Source organism: Notothenia rossii (genome assembly GCF_949606895.1).
Source record: "Notothenia rossii genome assembly, chromosome: 4".
In the NCBI taxonomy this organism is placed as follows: domain Eukaryota; kingdom Metazoa; phylum Chordata; class Actinopteri; order Perciformes; family Nototheniidae; genus Notothenia; species Notothenia rossii.
In genome coordinates this window covers 74548258-74574528 of record NC_136902.1, presented here as the reverse complement: position 1 = coordinate 74574528, position 26271 = coordinate 74548258, and the positions used below count along the sequence as shown (strand labels likewise).

The 26271-nt window shown below is 42.9% G+C and overlaps 3 protein-coding genes across 5 annotated transcripts in view; 2 read left to right on the top strand and 1 right to left on the bottom strand.

The window, feature by feature from the left end:
- The window catches only part of LOC307037449 (extracellular calcium-sensing receptor-like), a 40733-nt gene extending 27592 nt beyond the window's left edge, over positions 1 to 13141 (top strand). The window contains exons 2-10 of one of the 3 annotated variants that reach the window (XM_079678325.1): positions 7692 to 7823; positions 7915 to 8209; positions 8455 to 8541; positions 8744 to 9013; positions 9185 to 9385; positions 9473 to 9748; positions 10106 to 10333; positions 10442 to 10565; positions 10744 to 13141. In XM_079678325.1, the coding sequence (XP_079534451.1) occupies positions 7714 to 7823; positions 7915 to 8209; positions 8455 to 8541; positions 8744 to 9013; positions 9185 to 9385; positions 9473 to 9748; positions 10106 to 10333; positions 10442 to 10565; positions 10744 to 11642 (2490 nt within the window). In that variant the 5' untranslated portion in view covers positions 7692 to 7713 and the 3' untranslated portion in view covers positions 11643 to 13141. Of the gene's footprint in view, positions 1 to 7591; positions 7824 to 7914; positions 8210 to 8454; positions 8542 to 8743; positions 9014 to 9184; positions 9386 to 9472; positions 9749 to 10105; positions 10334 to 10441; positions 10566 to 10743 lie in introns of those variants that run through there. The other 2 variants (XM_079678324.1, XM_079678326.1) reach the window with 2 other exon arrangements.
- On the bottom strand, positions 11480 to 15459 carry LOC307037479 (uncharacterized protein). The gene is made up of 2 exons (XM_079678368.1): positions 14201 to 15459; positions 11480 to 11597 (listed from the first exon to the last, which is right to left on the bottom strand). Exon 1 carries the CDS (start codon positions 14925 to 14927, stop codon positions 14430 to 14432), a length of 498 nt encoding a protein of 165 aa, XP_079534494.1. The 5' UTR covers positions 14928 to 15459; the 3' UTR covers positions 11480 to 11597; positions 14201 to 14429.
- A 2028-nt stretch (positions 15460 to 17487) lies between these two features.
- LOC307036869 (extracellular calcium-sensing receptor-like) lies at positions 17488 to 21961 on the top strand. The gene is made up of 9 exons (XM_079677481.1): positions 17488 to 17630; positions 17897 to 18191; positions 18335 to 18421; positions 18648 to 18917; positions 19401 to 19607; positions 19694 to 19969; positions 20325 to 20549; positions 20634 to 20757; positions 20945 to 21961. Exons 1-9 carry the CDS (start codon positions 17521 to 17523, stop codon positions 21841 to 21843), a joined length of 2493 nt encoding a protein of 830 aa, XP_079533607.1. The 5' UTR covers positions 17488 to 17520; the 3' UTR covers positions 21844 to 21961.
- Positions 21962 to 26271: the final 4310 nt, after the last annotated feature.

Below are 26271 nucleotides of genomic sequence, written 5' to 3'. Positions count from 1 at the left end.
ATTGAGCAACTATTAGTCGAACCGCATAATCCTGCTTTATCCGACCATTTCTTAGTAACTTTTGAAGTACTGTTACTAGACTACAAAGCATTAGCCAAAAGCTCCTGCAGCAGAAACCTATCTGTTAGTGCTATAGCCAAAATTAAGGAAGAGATTCCACCAATACTTAACTCGATAGCATGTCTGCATGTAGGGGAGGAAACTTATACAAAATGTACACCACCCCAAATTGATCATGTTGTTGATAGTGCTACAGATGCGCTGCGAATAAAATTAGACTCTGTTGCTCCTTTGAAAAAGAAGAAAATAAAACAACATAGATTAGCTCCATGGCATAATGCCGAAACTCGCAAAATAAAGCAAAAGTCGAGACAACTTGAAAGGATATGGCGTTCCACTAAACTTGAAGAATCTCGTTTAATTTGGCATATTACTCTCAATGAATATAAGAAAGCACTGCGTAAAGCGAGAGCAGCATACTACTCTTCATTAATAGATGAGAATAAGAATAATGCAAGATTTCTTTTCAGCACTGTAGCCAGGCTGACAGAGAGCCACAGCTCGACTGAGCCTTCTATTCCCATAGCACTCAGTAGTAATGATTTTATGTGCTTTTTTAATGATAAAATTGTTACTCTTAGAAACAAAATCAATGACCTCTTGCCTTTGACCAGTATAGTGTTATCAACAGCTCCCGGAAACGTAAGTTCTAATAATATTACACTAGATAGTAAACTAGAATGCTTTTCAGCCATAAACCTTGAACAATTAAATTCAATGATTCTCTCTTCTAAACCATCAACGTGTATTTTAGACCCGATTCCAACTAAGCTGTTAAAAGAAGTTTTTCCATTAATTAGCACTTCTTTATTAAATATTATGAATATGTCTTTATTATCAGGCTATGTTCCAAAATCATTCAAAGTAGCAGTGATAAAACCGCTTCTTAAAAAGCACAACCTCGATCCAGAGGTTTTAGCCAACTATAGACCTATTTCTAATCTTCCGTTCCTCTCAAAAATTCTTGAGAAAGCAGTCGCAAAACAGCTGTGTGATTACTTAAGAAACTATGATTTATTTGAAGATTTTCAGTCTGGCTTTAGAACACAACATAGCACAGAGACAGCTCTGGTTAAAGTCACAAATGACATTCTAATAGCCTCTGACAAGGGACTTGTCTCTATTCTTGTCTTGCTCGATCTTAGTGCTGCATTTGATACTATCGACCATGATATCCTATTGCAAAGACTAGAGCACTTAGTTGGCATACAGGGAACTGCTTTAGGCTGGTTTAGGTCTTATCTATCTGAACGCTCTCAGTTTGTACGTGTCAACGATGAATCTTCCATGCAAACCAAAGTTAGCCATGGAGTGCCACAGGGCTCAGTGCTTGGACCTATTTTGTTCACCCTATATATGCTTCCGTTAGGCAATATTATAAGGAATCATTCTGTAAACTTTCATTGTTATGCGGATGATACTCAACTATATTTATCAATCAAGCCTGATGAAATTAATCATCTAAATAAAATTCAAGACTGCCTCAAGGACTTAAAAACGTGGATGACCTTAAATTTTTTGATGTTAAACACGACCAAAACTGAAGTTATTGTACTTGGCCCGAAGAATCTACGAAACAAATTATCTAAAGATATATTAACTATGGATGGCATTAATTTGGCCTCCAGTGAGACTGTAAGGAATCTTGGTGTTATATTTGATCAGGATTTATCCTTTAACACCCACATAAAATCCATTTCAAGGACCGCCTACTTCCATCTACGTAACATTGCAAAAATCAGGCATATCTTGCCTCAAAACGATGCAGAGAAACTAGTCCATGCATTTGTTACTTCAAGGCTGGATTATTGTAACTCCTTATTATCAGGGTGTACCAAGAAGTCAGTCAAGTCGCTTCAGCTGATTCAAAATGCTGCAGCTCGTGTACTAACCAGAGTTAGGAAAAGGGACCACATTACTCCTGTTCTGGCTGCCTTACACTGGCTCCCTATAGAACACAGGATAGAATTTAAAATTCTTCTTCTCGCCTACAAAGCCCTTAATGGGCAGGCGCCATCTTACCTTAAAGAACTCATTATACCCTATTGTCCTACTAGGGCATTGCGTTCCAAGAATGCAGGGTTGTTGGTTGTTCCTAGAGTCTCTAAAAGTACAATGGGAGCCAGAGCCTTTTCTTATCAAGCTCCACTTTTGTGGAATCAGCTTCCAGTTTGTGTTCGGAAGGCAGACACCCTATCCGTTTTTAAGAGTGCGCTTAAGACCTTCCTTTTTGATAAAGCTTATAGTTAGGGCTGATTAGATGCAGCCCCTAGTTTTGCTGATATAGGCTTAGTTTGTCGGGGGACATCTTACTTCTTCCTTCTCTCTGTCTATACCTGTGTACTCTCATGTTCCGATTAACCCAGCTTCCCCAAATTTCTTTCTTTTTGGTGTCTATATACGCCGGGATCCGGAGTCATGGATGATCCTGCGGTCCTGTGTCATGGATTGCGAGTCCTGGATCTTGAGTCGTGGCTGCGGTCCTGGATCATAAGTCCTGGATGGATATCCTCGTGGATTCATCTTCTTATTATACACACATGCATTTCAAAACATTTGGACTACCTATGTTGCAAATGTATTATCTTTTCAATTTACACACGGCATCTATTGCACGTCTGTCCGTCCTGGGAGAGGGATCCCTCCTCTGTTGCTCTCCCTGAGGTTTCTCCCATTTTTCCCTTTAAACTGTGGGGTTTTCTCTGGAAGTTTTTCCTTGTACGATGTGAGGGTCTAAGGACAGAGGGTGTCGTATTGTCATACTGATATTCTGTACAAACTGTGAAGTCCACTGAGACAAATGTAACATTTGTGATATTGGGCTATATAAATAAACATTGATTGATTGATTGATTGATTGAGAGTGAGTGACGTCAGGGATCCAGCCGTGCGCTCTCCTGCCTGTCTGCACGCAGAGAGCTGCTGTTCTCCCTCTTTTTGTCACTGGGCAAAGTATGACCTTCGTCTCTACTCTTCACAGCGGCAGGTATGTATTGTTCCCAGCCTTCGTCCCCTCATGGAAAATATTCATGTTATGCTATATTCCAGGGACGGTGATGCGCCATTACGCATGGCACAACAGGCATGGGGTGTTATTGAGCAGGTGTGTCTGTGCTTCTAGTGCCGGGCGGACCCAGTGGGGCGCAGACTACATCATGCTTCGCCCTTAACCCAATAGCGGTAGCCTTAGAGGGCGAAGCCATATACGAAATAGAACTGTATAGTTACCTACTGTAACTCCAGCTTCTATTCGTAAATGGCGTAGCCCTCTAAGTGATGGGCCCCACTGGCTCTACGAATAGCTGAAGAAAAGTTATTTTGTATGGGAGCAGATTGTCGGGGCTCCTTCCTATTTATACCGGAAGGAAGCCCGAGGGTCACCTTGCGGGTGAGCGTGGACTACAAGTGTTTCAGTGCTGCGCGGGGGCGCAGGGGGATTACCCAATAGCGATAGCCTTAGAGGGCTACGCCATTTACTCATAGAAGCTGGAGTTACAGTAGGTAACTACAGTTTTTACACTCACCATTCAGTTTGACAGTGAGAGGGAGGGGCATGATCGGGTTTTGTCCCACATGGCTCTAAAGAGCTCAATAGGCACACACTGTAGACACTAATTAGAAGAACACAGACTAAAACAGCAATGTACAGACGAATCAGATGATTAAACATGATTTTAAAATATATTTTATATATATTTAATTTTTTTTGCATTTTTTTGTAATCATTATTTTTAATACTTTCTGCTGACACTAATGATCCATCGCCACTGGGAATGAGGTACTTGCAGTCTACAATGACAGAGAAGAGACTGTCAATGTTACGATTATTGTGTTATGTCACATTTTGTGTGTCTTGTTTTGGGTGTTTTGCTGTTCTCCCTGTCATGTTTTCCTCTTGGTATATTGTCTGGTCCTTCTTCCTGTGTTTTTCCCCTGTCGTTAGCTTCCCTGGTGTGTCCCTTGTGTTTCTCCTCCCCTGCCCAGCTGTTTCTCGTCTTGTGATTACCCCTCCCTGTATTTGGTCTTGTCTCTTCCTGTGTTCAGTGTTGGTTCGTCTTTTGTTTGTGACTGAGTTCACCGGTGAGTGTTCTGTTTTGTCCAAGTTATTATTTTATCCTTGAAATAAAGGCAATATCAGTGTAATCTGCATTTGGTTCCTGCTTGCTTCACCCACCGTAACAATACGAACCAACCAAATATGGGCCAAGCAGATCCTTTTGAGCAGGAATCGTTGGATTTGACCTTTTCTTTGGCTTACTGCTCTGATCGATGGATGGGAGTGTCCGGGTTCAGCAGTGAGAGGCTGCTCTGGCAGAGGCACGTCAGATAACTATGGAGAAACCAGGCTTGGTGAGATTCTTACCTGGTTGGATTTTGGAGTTCCTCTCGGTGTGTTATCCCCTGCCTGCTAGCCTCAGGCATGCTAGCTCTCTGCCTCCCAATTCCCTTTATGACACCACACGCATCGGTGTGGTCCGTTTGGAGTCAACCCTTGCTTCTGCCCCAGCTCCTGCTCCTGTCCAGGAGCCGTTCTCTGGAACTCGTCTGGCTTTTGGAGGTCCACGAAGCCTCCAAACGGCTATTAAAAGAAGGAGTCACAAGGCCAGGCCAAGCCCCCAGGAAGTGTGCCGGACTCTGAGTAGAATATTCGTTGTGGCCAAACTGCAGTACTACACTTCCTTTAGGTTGCTGGGCCCGGAAACACTTTTTCCCATTGACTTACATGGGAAAGAATGGTCTGTAAATCGTTGGATAATTTTTTTTAAACTAAATAAACCACCCAGTATGAACACTTGTATAGCCCTTATTAAAAACATTCGTTCCTCAAGTTGTAAAAATGTGCTAATAACGTTATTCTGAGAGTTATATCCATGTATCATTATGAACGCACATCTAACCCACGGGACCGCGCCACCCGGCACGTTCATGTTACGTGTTCAGCAGGTTCAGCACTACATGCGTTTATCTTTACCCATGGATGCACAATAATAACGGACCCATATCGTCTCACTGCCATCCCACGGAGCTGTAATAATGGATATATTGCACATGTTTGCTGTAATTCATCATTTGTAAAATATTATACTACATGGGCTGTATGATTAAATATTGTAACGTAAATGTTGTATTAAATAAAGTTAATATTACCGACGTTAGATTAACGTCCCTGTAGCTTCTTATTGCACTAAGAAGCTTATTGCACTGTATATATATATATATATATATATACAGCGCAATAATTATTTCATGCTAAATGAAGCTCTGTTGCTTGGATATCACTAGATCCTGTTACAGCGTAATATAAGTACATAACGATTGATGTGCACATTAGCATAATTATTAAATAGCCGCTAGCTGCTAACTGCCGCCTCGTTAATATCAAATCCATCATAAAAACAAGCCATTACCATGCTGTCATGAACGTGCGGTGCTGTTACGTGTACGCTATGAGCGCACATACGGGTACTTCTCAGGCATGCCGGTTAATCTGTGACGTTTCGCTTTCTCAAAAGTTGGGCCATTTTATCATCATGCGCCAATGAGCAACTCTCATAGGAATGAATGAGGCCCCGCCTCCCACGCTGTATCCAGTTCTTATTATAAATCCATGGGCCAGGCTAGCAGCCCGAGCCCCAAGAGCCATGGTTCCGGCCCAAGTTCTGGCCCCAGCAGCCATGGTTCCGGACCCAGTTCTGGCCCCAGCAGCCATGGTCCCGGCCCCAGTTCCTACTCAAGTCCCTACTGAAGTGCCGGTGGAGGTTCCGCTGGGGGTCCTGCCAACTCCATGTCCTGTCCCGTTGGGGCTCCCGCCGACTACTCTTCTGTCGGGGGTCCTGCCAACCCTATGTCCTGTCCCGTTGGGGGTCCCGCCGACTGCTCCTCTGCCGGGGGTCCTGCCAACCCTGTGTCCTGTGCCGTTGGAGGCCCCGCCGACTACTCTTCTGCCGGGGGTCCTGCCAACCCTATGTCCCGTGACGTTGGAGGTCCTGCCGGGGGTCCTGCCAATCCTGTGTCCTGTCCCGTTGGGGGTCCCGCCGACTACTCTCCTGCCGGGGGTCCTGCCAACCATATCTCCTGTCCCGTTGGGGGTCCTGCTGGGGGTCCTGCCAGCTCCATGTCCAGTCCCGTTGGAGGTCCCGCCGACTACTCTCCTGCCGGGGGTCCTGCCAATCCCATGTCCTGTCCCGTTGGGGGTCCCGCCGACGACTCTTCTGCCGGGGGTCCTGCCAACCCATTTTCCTGTTCCGTTGGAGGCCCCGCCATCACCTGTCTCACCGGAGGTCCTGCCAACTCCTGGTCCTCTTCCGTGGTGGATCCTGCCGAAGCCTGTCCCACCGGCTCCGGTTCCTTTTCGGCCGACACCGGGTCCTGCCCGGCCTCCGGAGCTGTCTGGTCTTCGCCCTCGAGCCCGGCCCCCTGAGAGCCGCGGTCCTCGCCCTGGGGCCCGGCCCCCTGACTCTTCCTGCCGCGGTCCCCGCCCTGGGGCCCGGCCCCCTGACTCTTCCTGCCGCTGCCTTCACCCTCATGCTCGGCCCCCTGAGTTTGCCCGCTGTGGCCTTCGCCCCACCATGGACTCTGCCTTGCCCCCGGGCCGTCCGCCCGAGGCCCCCACCTTGGTCTCTGCCTTGCCCCCGGGCCGTCCGCCCGAGTCCCCCACCTTGGACTCTGCCTTGCCCCCGGGCCGTCCTCCCAAGTCCCCCTTCTCAGCTTCTGCCTTGCCCCCGGGCCGTCCGCCCGAGATCCCTTCCGGGTCCTCCGCTGTGCTCCTGGGCTGTCAGCCCAAAATCCCGTCCTCCTGACCCCCCTTCACCCAGAAAAAACTGTTTTAGGTCCTGAGAAAGTCAAATAAGACGGTGTGTAAAACTACACTGCCCAGCCAAAAAAAAGTAACCACTTTGATTTAACTAGGCCAGTAGGTAAGGACATTCAACTGGATAATAATACCCCTGCATTATAGCAACAACAGCAATAATAATAATAATAATAATAATAATAATAATAATAATAATAATAATAATAATAATTAAAGCTGCAAGCAGTGTTGAGCGGGTCTTCGACGTTCCGCAGGCTATAAAACAACAGGGTAACTGCCAGACAAATCTGCCACATTAACATCCAATCTTTGAGTAATCAACTATTCTGGGTTTATCCGGAGCTGGAAAATAAATGCTATCTCTGTTATATTTATTTATTCTTGTTTACTTTTCTTTTCCTCTTTATGTATTCAAGTTAGAAATATGATTTTGTTCCATTCAGCAACATTTTACAGAGTTTAAGGTTGCACTCCAATTTCAAATTAACAAACAAATGAAGTACCCCGGACAAAGAAATTAACAGAAAATTATACAGCAAATAAATAATGTCATCATTACATTGCCTGTAAATCTGGTTTGATATGCATGCCCTGCCCTTACACTACTGCCTGTGCCCTGATGGGCGGTGTGAAACTATGACGAAAACCAGCATGACCAAAGACATGACTTAGCCCTACTTATAAAATTAGGTAACATTGCATGAAACCAAATGGGTGTAGGAAGGAGGGCCATTATGGGGGCATTTCTTGAGACATTTCTGTTCTTGATTTGGTTCTTGTCTGAGTCTTCCTCTCTTTTCTCCTCCTGTAAATTAAGGAAACAGTTTAATTTTAATGAGATGCACAAGGCTGGTGATGTGATCCTCGGTGGTCTGTTTGAGGTCCACTACACCTCTGTCTTCCATGAGCCGACATTCACGTCAGAGCCAAATCAGCTCAGCTGCCAAGGGTAAGTTTCAAACACATGAAGTAGATAACATTTGCTGATGATTATATATTGATTTTTCAATCTGTGGTTAATCTAGAATTGTTTTTGTTAGTTTTGACCCTCCAGCATTTAGGCATGCCATGACCATGGCCTATGCTATTGATGAGATCAACAAAAACCCCAACCTGCTACAGAATGTGTCTCTGGGATACAGTCTTTATGACAACTGTGCCACACTTGTAATTGGATTCAGTGCTGCATTGTCACTAGCCAGTGGTCGAGAGGAGCAGTTTCTGCTTCAAGAGACCTGTTTAGGGACCCCCCCAGTCCTTGGGATTGTGGGAGATTCCTTTTCAACCTTTTCTATCGCCACATCTGATGTGATAGGTTTATTCAAATTGCCCATGGTAAGTTTACTGTCTTCGGTTTTAGCTGTTCTTTTGATGCACCAAATTTGTATATACTTCACATTTTAAAATGAAAGGATGGTAAATATTACATTGAATATCAGGCTTTATTTGGTAGAAGTTACCTTTTTAATGCATATTTTAAAACAGTTCATTTGTAATAGCTGACATTATTTATTTATTTACCCTGATTTGAAGTAATATTTTAAAAGTCACATTTTTGTGAATACTGTATGTCTTTATAGGTGAGTTACTTTGCCACATGTTCCTGCCTGAGTGATAGGCGGAGGTTTCCATCCTTCTTCAGAACAATCCCAAGTGATGCTTTCCAGGTCAAATAAACTATGTTCTAGAAATGCAATACATATGTTTTACAAAGAGTTTACTGAGCTTTAATTGTGTGTAAATGTACTGTGTTGGCGTTCTGTATCCTTAATGAAACTACGTTGATATAGAAAATAAGTGTAGTGGTAAAAATCTTCTTATTTTATTGTGAGACATGAACAGGTATCCCTATGCTCTATATTTCTTTAGGTGCGTGCTATGATTCAGATTATGAAACACTTTGGCTGGACTTGGACCGGTCTGCTGGTCAGTGATGATGATTATGGCCGCCATGTTGCCCGATCCTTCCAATCTGACTTAACTGAGTCTATTGGAGGTTGTCTGGCCTACTCTGAGATTTTGCCCTGGGGTGACAACCCAACTGAACTTAAGAGGATTGTCCATTTAATGAAGAAATCAACCGCTCGTGTGGTCATTGTGTTTGCACATCAGATCCACATGATTCAACTAATGGAAGAGGTATTTACAGTATCAATCTATATCTCTATCTATTTTTCATCTACCCATCTAAAATATCTGCTTTAAATGTAATTTGTAGTAGTTTAAGTATTCATTCCTATTAAATAAGTTATGTTATTTATACGTCAGTCTGAAAAATGTGATTAAATAAGATATATATATATATTACAGGTGGTGAGGCAGAATATTACAGGCCTGCAGTGGATGGCCAGTGAAGCCTGGACTACAGCAGCTGTGCTCCAGACCCCCCGCCTCATGCCGTACCTGGGTGGCACCCTGGGCATTGCCATCCGTCGAGGGGAAATATCAGGGCTCAGGGATTTTCTATTAAAAACAAGTCCTGACAAGTCAAACAATCATAGGAATAGAATGGTAAGAGTGTTATCTTACTATCATTTCTGTAAATTCCATATTTATAATTGCTATTTCTGTTAATATTTTGTTTTTATTACATTTCAGGTAAGTCAGTTTTGGGAATACACATTTCGGTGTAAATTTGCACCACCTCCAGCAGGTTGGGTGGAAGCTGGGGGAGCTCTATGCACTGGGCAGGAAGATCTAGCAAGTGTGGAGTCTGAGTTTTTGGATGTTTCAAACCTCAGGCCAGAATACAATATTTACAAGGCTGTGTATTCCCTGGCATATGCCCTTGATGATATGCTGCGCTGTGTGCCAGGGAGAGGGCCTTTCAGTGGGCACAGCTGTGCTGCTTTGCAAACACTGGAGCCATGGCAGGTGTGATATCAGTTTGCACTACACCTGTTTAGTTTTTTTAATCTCCTGCTTCATCTAGAGTTACTTAATGAAATACATGTGTGGGAAAGAAGACATACTCTCCAGATTGTCTTTGAGTAAAAGACAACATATTTAATCATAGAAGTTACAAGACAAAATAAAAATCTATTTCTTATGACAAACGTAATTATTTAATCGCAAAGGTGGTTGATGTTTTTGACTATAATACTTGTAGACCAGAATGACTAAATCCACAATATATCATACAGAACATCACAATACTAATGCAAAATCAACAACAGTAAATATTTTTTCTCACCTTCTCAAATTGTATGTCTGTGTTGTATCCCTGTGTAGCTTATACATTACTTGGAAAAGGTCAACTTTACAACAACATTTGGGGATCAAGTATCATTTGATGAGAATGGTGATGCCTTACCAATATATGACATCATGAACTGGCAGTGGCTCCCTGATGGAAAAATAAATGTTCAGAATGTGGGTGTTGTTAAGAAGTCTGCCTCCAAGGGTGAAGAACTCACACTTGATGAAGAAAACATCTTCTGGAGCTTTGTCTTCAAACAGGTTATTCCTGTTTATTGTTTTTTCTTTTGATTTCTGTACTTTATGACACACAATAACACAATCAAAAAGTGTTGAATAACTGTTCTATAACTTTTACAATCCTGACAGCCACCCCAGTCCAAGTGCAGTGAGAGCTGTTCTCCAGGTAGCCGCATGACCAGAAAAAAAGGACAGCCTGTTTGCTGTTATGACTGTGTCGCTTGTTCTGAGGGAAAGTACAGCAATGAAACTGGTTGGTATCATTATAAAACGGCATCCTAAACCAGCGATTATACATTTGTCTCTTTCTTGATGCCCAGGTGTAAAAAAAAGCACAAGTCCACCACTGCATGGCGAGCAATAAAGTTTTGGGCATTAGTGGCCCATTCAACTTAACTGTCAGTGTTCTCTCTTTTCCCTTATTTTAACAGACTCCATGGAGTGCAGCATTTGTCCAGAGGACTTCTGGTCCAGCCCCCAGCGTGACCACTGTGTTCCTAAAAAAACAGAGTTCCTCACTTATGAAGAGCCTCTTGGTATCTGCTTGACAACCGCCTCTTTACTCGGCACATTTATCTGTGCTGTTGTCCTAGGAATCTTTATCCATCACCGTAGCACACCCATGGTACGTGCCAACAATTCAGAACTAAGTTTCCTGCTCTTAGCATCACTTAAGCTATGTTTCCTGTGTTCACTGCTGTTTATCGGCCATCCCAGACTGTGGACATGTCAATTGAGACATGCAGCATTTGGGATAAGCTTTGTACTTTGTATCTCTTGTATTCTTGTTAAAACCATGGTGGTTCTGGCTGTGTTCAAAGCCTCCAAGCCAGGAGGTGGAGCCAGTCTGAAGTGGTTTGGTGCTGGACAGCAGAGAGGGACAGTTTTGCTTCTTACATCCATTCAGGCAGTGATTTGTACTGCTTGGCTTGTCTCTTCCTCACCAGTGCCTCAAAAAAACACTCAATACTACAATGACAAAATAGTGTATGAGTGTGTAGTCGGTTCCACAGTTGGATTTGCAGTGTTAATGGGTTATATTGGCTTACTGGCTATACTTAGTTTCCTGTTAGCATTTATGGCAAGGAATCTTCCAGATAGCTTCAATGAGGCCAAACTCATCACTTTTAGCATGCTGATCTTCTGTGCTGTGTGGGTGGCATTTGTTCCTGCTTACATAAACTCCCCAGGCAAATATGCAGATGCCGTAGAAGTATTTGCCATCCTGGCCTCCAGTTTTGGCCTCTTGATGGCACTGTTTGGTCCCAAATGTTACATTATACTGCTGAGACCAGAGAGGAACACAAAGAAAGCTATCATGGGTCGTTGAATAACCAAGATGGAAATGTAGCACAAACAATAAATATATAAAATGGTCTGAGGCCTGGCTAACATATAAACAGGTTTAACGTTTTCTTTCCTTTGTCGAAAAAGAAATCTTGTTCACAAAGCACACTAAGTGACAACACAATGAAGCGGTAATTAGGGTTTGACAACACAACGGATCAAAAACACAACGGGTCAATAACCAATGGCATTGGCAGCCACATTTGTGTATTGGCCATGTGACATCAGTGTACAATGTATCAGTGACCCCACTGTTTCTCAATTTATTGAAATAGACACTGTGCATGTATGTGTTGACATCTATGGTTGACATGTTAAAAAAAATAACAAGGTTAGAACCAGCTCTATTATGGCTTTATCAGCTATTAAATTAAATGTTGCCTCATTTGTGACACCTCAAGGGAGGCAATAAATGACATTACAAGCCAAAACTCTGTTCTCCTTGTCCACACATTTACATTGAAAATGAAGTTCCTGAACATTGTCACCTTGGTAGTTTTACATAAGCTTAATGTTCAATGGACTTCGAAGCTGTTTGGGTGTGAACCAAAGGCCATGGTAATTGGTATGTTATTGAAAATACCCATGTGGTGTTGCCTGAGGACTTAAATATGTTATCTATTTCTAGAATGAATAATGAAATGTCTGGGTAAAACTGATTATTCCTTTATTATTCCCTTTTTTCTCTGTGTTTTAATACAATAACACAAGCAAATATATGACAGTTTGATGTGAAGATGCTATTGTCTAAGCAAATAATCATAGCTCAGCCTAGGTTGCTCTTACTGAATTGTACATCTTTAATCATATTTTGCATTTTTGCACTTGAGAAAACATAATAAATATCATGTGCATATACACAAATGTTTTTTTCTTATTATTCCTACATTGATACCCTATATATTATTGCGTGTTCTAGCTTCTCTATGTGGCTTTCATAAACAAACATGAATATCCTTGGTGTGTTCATTATTCCAATGAGAAAATGTAAGAAATCAAAATATGGTTGTAGACTTATTTACTGAAGCAAATCATGTTTTTAATGATATGACATAGCATTTATTCTATAGTTTACCATTTTAAACTAACATAATTAATTAAAATGTATACTTTGTCCTGCCCCCAGTCTGTTCCCTGATGGGTGGCAAAACATACAATATCCGTGCCTATACAATTAAGTATTTTATAAAGACTGCATGAAAATTAAGATCAAAATGTAGTCCTATTTGAAAAATCATCTCCTTGTTGTCTAATTGTTGTCAGAGGTTTGATGCAACAGGCCTATATTGTAATTATAATTACAATGCTTATTTCTGGGTTTTCTGTTGTGAATTACACAGAGATGGAAAAAGTACACACATCCTTACTCAAGTCGAAGTACAGATACGTGTTTTAAAAATACTTTGGTAAAAGTAGAAGTACTGACTAAACTTCTTTACTCAAGTAAAAGTAAAAAAGGGATGGGCTTCGAAATGTACTTAAGTGAAAAGACCCCCTTAACTACCAGCCGTTTCATAGAGTAACTGGTAACTGGACCTCACTTTATATTAATAGAACACTAAAGCTCTTCTATTTCAAATTGTAGTTATGTCATTGTTAGCTGTGAATGTTTTCAACACTGAACAACAACCATTTAGAACACAAGCAAAGAAAAACAAAGTGGGGAAATAAATTGTAGATTTGAGGGTGACTACCTCTTCCTTGGAAACAACATAACAATTATTATGGTAATGCTTTAAAAAAAAAACTGAATTGAAGTTATATGGTGAACTTTACTTTATTTAAAATGTTGGGATCAATTAATGAACAACCCAACTAATATGTACACAATAATTTGTGTAATACCTGTCAAATTCTTTTTTTGCCATAGATATAGCTGTTTGGTTTTAGGAGATTATTTAACAGTCTATTGTGAAACAATTAGCAGATCATACTGGTCAGTTTATGCAATAATCCCTTTACTGTACATTTACCTATAGGTGCATGCTATGATTCAGATTCTCAGGCGCTTTGGATGGACTTGGACCGGTCTGCTGGTCAGTGATGATGATTATGGACTCCACGCTGCCCGATCCTTCCAATCTCACCTGGCTCAGTCTGGTGGAGGTTGTCTGGCCTACTTGGAGGTTCTGCCCTGGGGCAATAATCCATTTGAACTAAATAAGGATTGTGGATGTGATAAAGAAATCTACTGCTCGTGTGGTCATTGTGTTTGCACATGAGTCACATTATAAATCTGATGGAAGAGGTTCGGTGTGATTACAACTTAATTATACTGGTGTCGTGTGTGTGTGTGTGTGTGTGTGTGTGTGTGTGTGTGTGTGTGTGTGTGTGTGTGTGTGTGTGTGTGTGTGTGTGTGTGTGTGTGTGTGTGTGTGTGTGTGTGTGTGTGTGTGTGTGTGTGTGTGTGTTTGTGCTTGTGTTGTCGAAAACAAAATGCCCAAAAGGCATCCGCAGGAACTCAAACAACCCAAATGGCGTTATCACCGCCGTTTTGGAAATGTCCAGGGGATGCATGGGCACCTGGTGTTATGCACTCACCAGGTCAACCTTAGAAAATACCAGAGTACCCGCCAGGTGCGCTGAAAAGTCCTGAATATGCGGCACCGGGTAGCGGTCGGGCGTCGTGGCGCCGTTGAGGCAGCAGTAGTCCCCACATGGGTGCCAACCGCTATAGGCTTGGGGACGATGTGCAGAGGAGAGGCCCAAGCACTGTCAGACCGGCGGATGATACCCAGGCGTTCCATGGTGCCGCCAACGCTCAGGGCCACTACCGAGCGCCAGCCCTCTCGTTTGCCGGAGGTTTGTAGCTGCAGGGAACGATGCACTTCTTCGCCTTGGCCCCGAACTGCACGTGGTAAAAACACTCTCCCGTGTCCCCACGCCGACCTGGAGCTGCTGCGGCCTGCTCCCCCCAAGCCCTCCTAACTGGTGAGGGGGCACTGAGCGTCGCAGCCAGCACATCTGCACCGGGCTGCTGGGTCGCCAGGAAGAAACGGTCAGCCTCTTCAGCCAGGGCGCGGGGTTCAGTAATGGTCGTGTTGGCCAGCGCCGTCTGAACCCGGGGCGGCAAGTGGTGCAGGAACGTCTCCACAAACAAAATCTGGGGATCTTCCCCCCACAGCAGATTCAGCATCTTCTCCATGAGCTGGGACAGCATGCTGTCCCCCAGATCCTGAATCTCAAAAATCTGGCGAGCCCTCACCTTAGCAGATAAGCTAAATGTCTTAAGGAGAAGGGCTTTACGCAATCGCCTCATATTTGCCATAGCGTGGGGGATCTGCGATAAATCCAACCAACCTGGACGACGTGGAGCACCCCAGCGCCGCCACCACGTGAAAATACTTCAGGTCCTCGTCATGGACCTGGCGGCAGGCAAAGTGCGCCTCCACATGTGCGAACCACGCCGCAGCGACATGTTCCCAAAATTCCGGCAGTTTACGTAAACATTGCGATCAGCCATGTTCACTAGGTTTTCGGAATCTATCTCGAAAACGTCAGGGTCACCAGTGTGGAGCCGATGAATGGGAGTCGGAGGCGGCGTGTTGAGTATGGAACTCCACACTTTATTTTCCATTAGTTTACACAGAGAGGTAGGAACAACTTCATTACATGCTACTCAATCTAGAATGATAACAAACCATTGGTGCGCAACCTAACAGGTCCGTGGCGCAACACACTCTATATAACACAGTGAATTATGTCCCGTAATGTTCCACCACACCGTAAACTTTAAATTAATAACACTGTTTTATTCTGTAACCGGATGTTCACGACATTGTCGACACACTCAACTTCCTGTCTAGGCAGACAGTGTTTTTAGCATTAGCATGTAGCAGCACCGTATAGATAGAATTATATATTATAGATAGAATATTATAGGACTCAGGGCTTTGGATAAAAGCGTCTAACAAGTAACATGTAATGTTAGTGCCCCAGGGCACTAAGTACCAAGAGTATTTTTTCCGGAGGGAAGATTACGCAAATGAAGCCGATGACGTCACTTCTTCTTCTTCTTCTGCTTCTGCTTTGGGTTCACTGGCAGGCCGCAAACAACTTCACGGCGTATAGTGCCACCCGAAGTCCCTGGGCGGAAGTCCCCGGAGTTGGGGACTGGCTTCAGTAGAAGCTGCTGGGAGTCCCAGCAGCTTCTACTGAAGCCTTCCGAGTAAGACACCTCCTCATCACTACACCGCTCCCATGTCTTTTTTTTGTGTTGCCATAGTTATACTCTCTCCGTAGGTGCGCGGGGCTAATGCTACTAATGCTAATGCCAGCAAATACAATGGCGGCTTCAAAAAACTTTTCTGAGTTTTACGGGGCATGGTTTGCAATTCGCCTAGCCAATATAAATTGGTACTTTTTTGGTACTTTTTTGGTACCACCTCTCTAGCAGGCACTAAAAAAGGGGGTAAAAGTTCCCGGCACTAAGTACTCTTTTTGGTGTGAACGCGACATAAGTGGTACTAACGGAACTAAACGGGAAAAGTACTCCTGTGTGAACGCGCCTATGGATGGAGCAAGCTCGGCCGGCCTACCCATTTGCAAATTCATTGTATCATTGTACCATTGTTTTTATTAAACGCTGTTAACTTGTAAATAAACTTCCTGGACTCTTTTCAGCTAATCCTAAACTCAGATCGTATAAACTCCAACAGTACTGATACCAGAAAAATACCTACTTAAGTAAAGTAACAAAGTATTTTTACTCTACTACTTCCCACCTTTGGAATTACAACATATTTTGCACCCCTATTAGATGCTTTCTTGGGTTTGGGCCAGAACAAGTCAAATCATTAACCAGATGTGGGAGAGTTACTCAGATCTTGTACTTGGGTAAAAGTAGAAGTACCAGAATGTATGAATATTCTGTTACTGTACAAGTAAAAATCCTGTATTCCAAATGTTACTCAAGTAAAAGTACAAAAGTGTTAGCATCAAAATATACTTAAAGTACTCCAAGTAAAACTAAAGTCTTATATAAGTATTGATTATATTTCACATTATTGATCCAAATCTGTAGAGTAACTAAAGGTACAGAATAAATGTAGTGGAGTAAAAGTAAACGATTTACCTCTGGATTGTAGTGGAGTAAAAGTACAAAGTAGCAGTATCTCAAAATTGTACTTAAGTACAGTACTTGAGTAAATGTACTTAGTTACTTCCCACCTGTGCCTATAACAATACAAATTGTACAGACAGTTTCAATAGGGATACCTGTCTTACACATGATTCTGCAAAAGGTAGTGCAAGGTAAAATTTCACTAAATATCTTGGTGTGATGGTACCATCTAGTGGACATTCCTGAGGCTGATTTGAGCTTTGATGAGTGTAATTTGGTGTGCGTATCACACAAATGTGGGATTATACACAGTATGAAGTAGCTCTTCTGATACATACAATATACACACATTATTACTGATGTCAAGCTGCAGAGCTGTCTGGAAGACATTTTGACTTTTACAGCAAGGCAAGTAGATGTTTTTTTGGAAGGCATCAATCCGCATTATCACTTTAATGTATATATATATATAGACGGCAAACAATTATGACATAATAATTCTAATAAAAAATGAATCTAAAATCAAATGTGTGTTAGGCCCTGCCCCTACCTTTGCTTATGCTCCGATGGGTGGTGTGCAATATTAAACAATAATGCAAGTCAATAAAAAGGGTTGATATAGCAATAACACTTTATGACCTGGCTCAGAGAAGGGGTATACAGGAGGAAAGTCATGTTGCCTTTTTCAGATTTCAAGTTACTTGTGTATTTCATGTTTTATTTCTACTTTTCTTCTGCTTTGGCCTCCCCTCTTTATTCAACCACCTGCCACTTACAGGGACAATTCCGACTAAATGGGATGCACAAGGCTGGGGATGTGGTTCTGGGTGGTCTGTTTGAGATCCACTTCTTTTCTGTTTTTCCTGACCTGTCTTTTACCTCAAAGCCACAACAACCTATCTGCCATGGGTAAGTGTGTCAGGGATACGACAAAAAGCAGAAACATGGGGATAGCAATCCCATTATTACAATGTAATACTAAGAGATTACTGTAATTTACGACATTGTTTATTCATGCCATTGTAGACATGTCACTCTATTGTCTACTTTTATACGTGTTCAGGTATTGTTGGAACTGTTGCTATTCAACTGGCTTAACTGTTTGTGAAAAGTATAAGTAGTTATGCAAAAAAGTTTCAGGCTGTACTTTCCAAAAGTGTTTTTTTTTGTCTCAGTTTTGATGTTCTAGGATTTAGGCAGGCCCAGGCCATGGCCTTTGCTGTTGATGAGATCAACAGAAACTCTGACCTGCTGCCTAATGTGACACTGGGATACAGTCTTTATGACAACTGTGTCAAACTAGGAATTGGGTTTCGTGCAGCTTTATCACTAGCCAGTGGTCAAGAGGAGCAGTTCATGTTAAACAAGACCTGTGTAGGAAACCCTCCAGTCATAGGCATTGTCGGGGATTCTTCCTCTACACGTTCTATTGCCATCTCCGCCGTCTTAGGTTTGTATAGAGTACCTATGGTAAGTTTTCCACCATAATAACCTTTAATCATTTTGTTTTCATTTCAATTTATTGTGAATTGTGACTATGCAATAATAAACCTTTAAACAGTTGAGAGAGCTTGTAAAGGCTTGTTTTTAGAATGTAAATGTGTCTTTTACAGGTGAGTTATTTTGCCACATGTTCGTGCCTGAGTAACCGGCAAAAGTTTCCGTCCTTTTTTAGGACGATCCCAAGTGATGCTTTCCAGGTAAACATCAATTAGCAAAAAAGGAAATGTATACTAAAGCATCTGCACACAGAAATAAACTTCTCGCTGAAAATATATTCCTTTTGTGTTATACCTGTCAAATTCTTTTTTTGCCATATATATAGCTGTTTGGTTTTAGGAGATTATTTAACACAGTCTATTGTGAAACAATTAGCAGATCATACCAGTTTATGCAATAATCCCTTTACTGTGCATTTACCTATAGGTGCATGCTATGATTCAGATTCTCAGGCGCTTTGGATGGACTTGGACCGGTCTGCTGGTCAGTGATGATGATTATGGACTCCACGCTGCCCGATCCTTCCAATCTCACCTGGCTCAGTCTGGTGGAGGTTGTCTGGCCTACTTGGAGGTTCTGCCCTGGGGCAATAATCCATTTGAACTAAAAAGGATTGTGGATGTGATGAAGAAATCTACTGCTCGTGTGGTCATTGTGTTTGCACATGAGAGTCACATGATAAATCTGATGGAAGAGGTTTGGTTTGATTACAACTTAATTATGCTTGTGTGTGTGTGTGTGTGTGTGTGTGTGTGTGTGTGTGTGTGTGTGTGTGTGTGTGTGTGTGTGTGTGTGTGTGTGTGTGTGTGTGTGTGTGTGTGTGTGTGTGTGTGTGTGTGTGTGTGTGTGTGTGTGTGTGTGTGTGTGTGTGTGTGTGGGGGGGGGGGGCTTTGGGAGGAAAAACTGTAGGTTAACAAAATTATATAAATGTAATCATGCAATTCAATGTTTTAATTGTGAAACATTGTTTGTAATGACTAGATTGAAGTGATTTTATCACACAACTTATTTGTTAAAAGCACTTTGAGTAGTGTTTTAGCATGAGGTCTTTAACTCAAACAACACTAACCCACAGCTATGAAAAGTACAAAACACTGGATTTCACGTATGTATGAATTAGTAGGACATCAACTCTGTCATGCTAGTAAATGTGTCTATTATAAATAATGCAATGCACAGGTGGTGAGGCAGAATATGACAGGCCTGCAGTGGATGGCCAGTGAAGCCTGGACTGCAGCAGCTGTGCTCCAGACCCCCCAATTCATGCCGTACCTGGGTGGCACCATGGGCATTGCCATCCGTCGAGGAGAAATACCAGGGTTCCGGGACTTCCTCTTACAAATACGTCCTGACCTAAACCACAAAAACAGCTATGGAAATAACATGGTAAGTCTAACATTGCAATCAGATCTGGTATTTGTAAGGAAAATCAAGTATGTTGACATTATTTATAACACATGTATATGTTTCAGGTAAATCAGTTTTGGGAATACACATTTCACTGTAGATTCGCACCACCTCCAGCAGGTTGGGTGGAAGCTGGGGGAGCACTATGCACTGGGAAGGAAGATCTAACAAGTGTGGAGACTGAGTTTTTGGATGTTTCAAACCTAAGACCAGAGTATAACGTGTATAAGGCTGTGTATGCCCTGGTGTATGCTCTTGATAACATGCTGCAGTGTGAGCCTGGGAGAGGGCCTTTCAGTGGGCACAGCTGTGGAAATTTGCAAAGAATGGAGCCATGGCAGGTGTGATATCAGTTTACACTCCACTTCTTTATGTGACTAAATCCTATGCTTCAGTATTTCTTGCAGAGAGCGTTTAGGGTATAGGATTACATACAAAGCTATTCAATTCCTAATAATAAAGGTCACAGCAGAAAGCTGACTAGTCTTTCTTTACCGGTAGACACTAAAGGATAATTTTGTAAACTCAGAGCCAAACATGTCTTAAAACTGTCAATTTCTATCGATTGAACTGCATCCCGTTATGTTAATATCTTGACATATACATAGGTGTAAAATGCAGTTTGATTATTGAATATGAGGTACAGCTGCGTTTACCATGGTAATGTAGAATTTCCTCTCCCTGTTTCTGATACAGCTTGTGAATTACTTGCAAAAGGTCAACTTCACCACACCATTTGGGGATCAAGTGTCATTTGATGAGAATGGTGATGCCTTACCAATATATGATATCATGAACTGGCAGTGGCTCACTAATGGAAAAACTAAAGTTCAGAGTGTGGGCGAGGTCAAAGAGTCAGACAGAGGTGGAGAACTCACACTTGATGAAGAAAAAATCTTCTGGAACTTTGAAGCAAAAAAGGTTACTTTTGAATTTGATATATTTTTGTTTCCCATAGATACAGTGTAAAGAAGAAATAACAGATATGTGTGTTGCTCCCTCCAGCCACCCCAGTCAGTGTGCAGTGAGAGCTGTCCTCCAGGTACCTGGATGGTAAGGAAGAAGGGGCAACCTGAGTGCTGTTTTGACTGCATCCCTTGTTCTGAGGGAAAGATCAGTAATACCACTGGTTGGTATTTTGCTTAAAACATTGTTTGTTTGTTTGTTTGTTTGTTTGTTTGTAGCCTTTATTTAACCAGGTGAAAGCCCCTTGAGATCAAAAGATCTCTTTTTCAAGGGTGACCTGCAGAAATTGCACTTTGGAGATACCATTTTAGCATGTACACCTATCTTATCACTTTCCAATTTTTTAACAGACTCCATGGAGTGCAGCAGTTGTGCAGAGGACTTCTGGTCCAGCCCCCAGCAGGACCACTGTGTTCCTAAAGAAACAGAGTTCCTCTCTTATGAAGAGCCACTGGGTATCTGTTTGACAACCACGTCTTTACTCGGCACATGTGTCTGTGCTATTGTCCTAGGAATCTTCATATACCATCGTAGCACACCCATGGTACGCGCAAACAATTCAGAACTAAGTTTCCTGCTCTTAGCATCACTTAAGCTATGTTTCCTGTGTTCACTACTATTCATCGGCCGTCCCAGACTGTGGACATGTCAATTGAGACATGCAGCATTTGGGATAAGTTTTGTACTTTGTGTCTCTTGTATTCTTGTTAAAACCATGGTGGTTCTGGCTGTGTTCAAGGCCTCCAAGCCAGGAGGTGGAGCCAGTCTGAAGTGGTTTGGTATTTTGCAGCAGAGAGGGACAGTTGTGCTTCTTACATCCATTCAGGCAGTGATTTGTACTGCTTGGCTTGTCTCTTCCTCACCTGCTCCTCATAAAAACACTCAATACCACAATGACAAAATAGTGTATGAGTGTTTAGTCGGGTCCACAGTTGGATTTGCAGTGTTAATGGGTTATATTGGCTTACTGGCTATACTTAGTTTCCTGTTAGCATTTATGGCAAGGAATCTTCCAGATAGCTTCAATGAGGCCAAACTCATCACTTTTAGCATGCTGATCTTCTGTGCTGTGTGGGTGGCATTTGTCCCTGCTTATATCAGTTCCCCAGGCAAATATGCAGATGTTGTTGAGGTATTTGCCATCCTGGCCTCCAGTTTTGGCCTCTTGATGGCACTGTTTGGTCCCAAATGTTACATTATACTGCTGAGACCAGAGAGGAACACAAAGAAAGCTATCATGGGTCGTTGAATAACCAAGATGGAAATGTAGCACAAACAATAAATATATAAAATGGTCTGAGGCCTGGCTAACATATAAACAGTTTTTTTTTTAATGTTTTCTTTCCTTTTTTCCAAAAAGAAATATTGTTCACACAAGCACTTTAAAAGGGACAACACAATGAAGCGGTAATTAGGGTCAATGGGCAGGTTTGACAACACAACGGGTCAATAACCAATAACGTTGGCAGCCACCTTTGTGTACTTGCCATGTGACATGTACAATGCATCAGTGACCCCACTGTTTCTCAATTTGTTGGAATAGACACTGTGCATTTATGTGTTGAGATGTTAAAAAATAACAAGGTTAGAACCAGCTCTATTATGGCTTATCAGCTATAACATGAAATGCCGCCTCCTTTGTGACACCTCAAAGGAGGGAATAAATGACATGCCAAAAACTCTGTTCTCCTTGTCCACACATTTACATTGAAAATGAAGTTCCTGAACATCGTCACCTTGGTAGTTTTACATAAGCTTAATGTTCAATGGACTTAGAAGCTGTTTGGGTGTGGACCAAAGGCCATAGTAATTGGTACGTTATTGAAAATACCCATGTGGTGTTGCCTGAGGACTTAAATATGTAATCTATTTCTAGAATAAATAATGAAATGTCTGGGTAAAACTGATTATTCCTTTATTATTCCCTTCATTCCCTGTGTTTTAATAGCATACAATAACACAAGCAAATATATGACAGTTTGATGTAAAGATACCATTGTCTAGACTCTAAGCAAAGAATCATAATTCAGCCTAGGTTGCTCTTACTTTACCATCTGAATTGTACAGCTTTCCTTTATCATATTTAGCATTTTTGCATTTGAGACGAACAGATTAAATCATGTGCATATACACAAATGGATTGTTCAACTATTATTCCTAGATTGAAACCCTTTACATTATTGCATGTTCTATAGCTTCTTTATGTGGCTTTCATAAAAAAAACACTAATGTCCATTGTGTGTTCATTATTCCATGGAGAACACTTAAGAATGAAAAAATATATGGTTATCGACTTATTTGTTGAAACAAATAATGTATTGGCTGATATGACATTTATCTATAGTTTACTTTATTAAACTAACATAATTAATTAAAATGTGGACTTTTTCCTGCCCCCAGTCTGAGGTTGGATGCCAGGTGCCCTCGACCCCAATGTTGGGTCACTGATGACCTGCTCACTAAGGCTTATGATACAGCGGCGCTCATGTGCCGTATAGGCAATTCCCTCTCTCACTTCATGCTCGCCCTCTCAGCTTCCCTGCAGCAGGATGCTTTCAACGCTTCCTCCACCAGCCTCAATGACGCCTCATTAAAAGCGTTCACTCCATAGCCGTGGGAACATGTTTCAAATGGGGGGTGCTGTGGGGATGACACCAGGGCAGGTTCTGACCAATTTCCTGCTAGGCAAGATTTTAGCTGGCAATGAAAAACCTCTACAAAAGAGCAATACAGCTACACAAAGAGATACGTATTGACATGGTGGACAGCTTATATAAAAATGGTTAAAATGTATTTAGTATTGCATGAACATGTTTGTTACAGCCGCCGACGTCCCGCCCTCGCTGCATCCGAAGAGGTGATTGGATGAGATGTTATCCAGTCCCCGCCCTTTCCGGCACATTCCCCGGGGGGAGGAGTACAAAGGCTGGGAACGGAGATCATTCGGGAGACTCTGTGTTGGGAGACAGACGCCTCTAGCATTGCGATACTTATTGTGTGTGTTATACTGTTAGCTCCCCCTGTAATCCGCAGATACTTAACCGAGTGCAAGTAAAGTGTTGTACCTTCCTATTGTGTAACGTTGTGTAGGTGTATTAGCTTAGACCCAGGTGAGTAGCACCTGTTGACCAGCTGTTGTGATCTGTTTAAAACGCATTAGCTTAGACCCAGGTGATTAGTACCTGTTGACCAGCTGTTATCTGTGCAAACCATATTAGCTTAGACCCAGGTGATTAGTACCTGTTGACCAGCTGTTATCTGTGCAAACCATATTAGCTTAGACCCAGGTGATTAGCACCTGTAGACCAGCTACAGCTGTGTGTGTGTGCAGCTTCTTGAGTCACCATTTGTACCCCGTGTAACGGGAGGGTTTTGTTGTGTTTATAAACTTCCTTTTGAAGTTCTCTCTTGGTGTAATAAAACCACTTATAATTATTACCAATACCACTCTGGTCGTGTTATTTCCCCTTTGGCTCTCCTAGCCCAATAGGGAACATAACACGTGGGGGCTCGTGTCCGGGATACTTTTAATAGAATCCCTGGGGTTATAGGTGGTTTTGTTATAGCAACAAACACTTTTGTAAATACGGGTGGGCAGTACACCCGAGAATGGCGGCCTTCGCCTTAGAGTCGTTCTTAGTTTGGCCGTCCTATGAGGAGCTGGACCGGTGTAAAAAGGACGACTTGATAGAAATAGCGCGGCACTTCAGTCTTGTGGTGAGTCGGCAGATGTTAAAGGAAGAGTTGAAAGCATTGGTGGGGGATGAGATGGTGAGAAGGGAATTACTAGTACTGGCTGTGCCCGCTGAGTTCCCAGGGTCTAACGCCTTAACTGAAGACCCATTAAATCAGAGGCAGGCGGCGGAGTTTACATTTAGCCAAGAGAAGAGTGATGGCAGCGAGGGGGGCGAGCCGTGTGAAGCACTGCTCAGGCCGCCTCGTAAATGTCCACCCTCTCCGGTTGCTAGTACAGATTCCCGGGAAGGGAATAAACTCAAAGTCCGCCTCGCCCGACTTCAGTTGGAAGCAAAAGACAGGCAACTTCAGTTAGAGGCAAAAGACAGGGAGCAAGACAGGCAGTTTCAGTTGGAGGCAAAAATAATCGAAGCAGATAAGGAAGTCCGGATCCGGATACGGCAGATGGAGCTAGACTCCGAACTGCGCGCATCTGGTGTTATTTGCAATCCTAGAGAAAGCTTTTCACTTCCTTCTCGTCCACCTGCTTTCAATGTAGGGAAAAATGTAGCATTAGTGCCGGTTTTCCTCGAGACTGAAGTGGATGCGTATTTTTGTGCGTTTGAACACCTTGCAGTGGCACTACAGTGGCCGGCTGAAGCCTGGGCGCTGTTAGTACGGTGTAGGCTTCACGGGAGAGCTCAAGAGGCAGTTTCTGCTCTTTCGTTAGAGGACAGCTTAAGTTACGACCTGGTGAAGCGTGCCATACTTAGGGTGTACGAGCTAGTTCCCGAAGCCTACCGGCAGAAGTTCAGGAACCATAGAAAGGGTTCTAATCAAACCCATGTTGAGTTTGCCAGGGAGAAAGGGATGTTATTTACGAAGTGGATTGACTCGTGTAACGCTGCAGAGTACTCTGTTCTGAAATAATTAATTCTCATGGAAGAATTTAAAAGGGGGTTGCCTGACCGCATTGTGGGATACATAAACGAACAGAGAGTACAGTCTCTCTCCGCAGCTGCTGTACTGGCTGACGAATATGTGTTGATGCATAAAACTGTGTTTTCCCCTGTCGCTACTGAGAGGGCACCCACTGAGTCTGCTGCACCCTCTGAGCCGGGGAATGTGTATAGGGTAACAAGAGAGGAGTGAGAGTGCCACTATTGTCATCAGTTTGGACATGTTATTGCTAACTGCATGATTCGTAAACGTAAGGAGCAACCACCAAGTCTGACCCGGCCGAAAGGCATTGGTTTAATTAATGCGGAGTCACCCAATATTCCTCCCTCCGACCATGATGAAGAAATAGATCCCTGCTTTAAGCCTTTTATGTTTGAGGGATTGATATTGTTAACAGGTGAGTCGGATGATCAGAGACCCATCCGCATCCTACGAGACACTGGAGGTTCCCAGTCGGTGATTGTTGCATCTGCCCTGCCATTCTCCGACCAATCAGCGTGTGAGTATGGATCAATATTATGTGGCATTGAAATGGGTTATGTGCCCCGGCCCGTACACAATGTACATGTACAATCTAGATTAATTACTGGATTCTTCCCTGTTGCTGTGTGTCCAGCATTACCCATACGTGGTATAGTTTTCTTAATGGGAAATGACATTGCAGGAGGTAAGGTAACTCCTGCGCTTGAAAGATTGGATTCTCCGCAGGCTGTACTGCCTGAGGTAACAAATGCCCACATTTTCCCCATTTGTGCTGTCACCCGTGCGCAGGCGCGTAAGAGTGACTCAGATGTGTCTCTAAATGATACTATGTTTGGGACACTGTTTACAGATGACAAGATGCCGGAGAAAAGATCAGAAGTTGTGGTTTCTCTTTCCCCTGCCGTGGCCACTGCGCCAGCGCAACCTGCCAGCCCAGTTGTTGACGGTTCGACACTCCCGGTAACCCGAGAGCGTTTACTCGCTGCGCAGAGGGCTGATCCGACGCTTGCGAAGTGTTTCGAGCAGGTGGTGAGTAATAGCAAAGCAAGGGGTGAGAAGG

Excerpts from the sequence above, each read along its gene's own strand:
- LOC307037479 (XM_079678368.1), bottom strand. The coding sequence starts at position 14,927 with ATGGCAAATATGAGGCGATTGCGTAAAGCCCTTCTCCTTAAGACATTT.
- LOC307036869 (XM_079677481.1), top strand. The coding sequence starts at position 17,521 with ATGCACAAGGCTGGGGATGTGGTTCTGGGTGGTCTGTTTGAGATCCAC. Across the intron at positions 18,192-18,334 it reads GTTTGTATAGAGTACCTATG|GTGAGTTATTTTGCCACATG; the intron begins GTAAGTTTTCCA and ends TGTCTTTTACAG. Across the intron at positions 19,608-19,693 it reads ACAGCTATGGAAATAACATG|GTAAATCAGTTTTGGGAATA; the intron begins GTAAGTCTAACA and ends TATATGTTTCAG.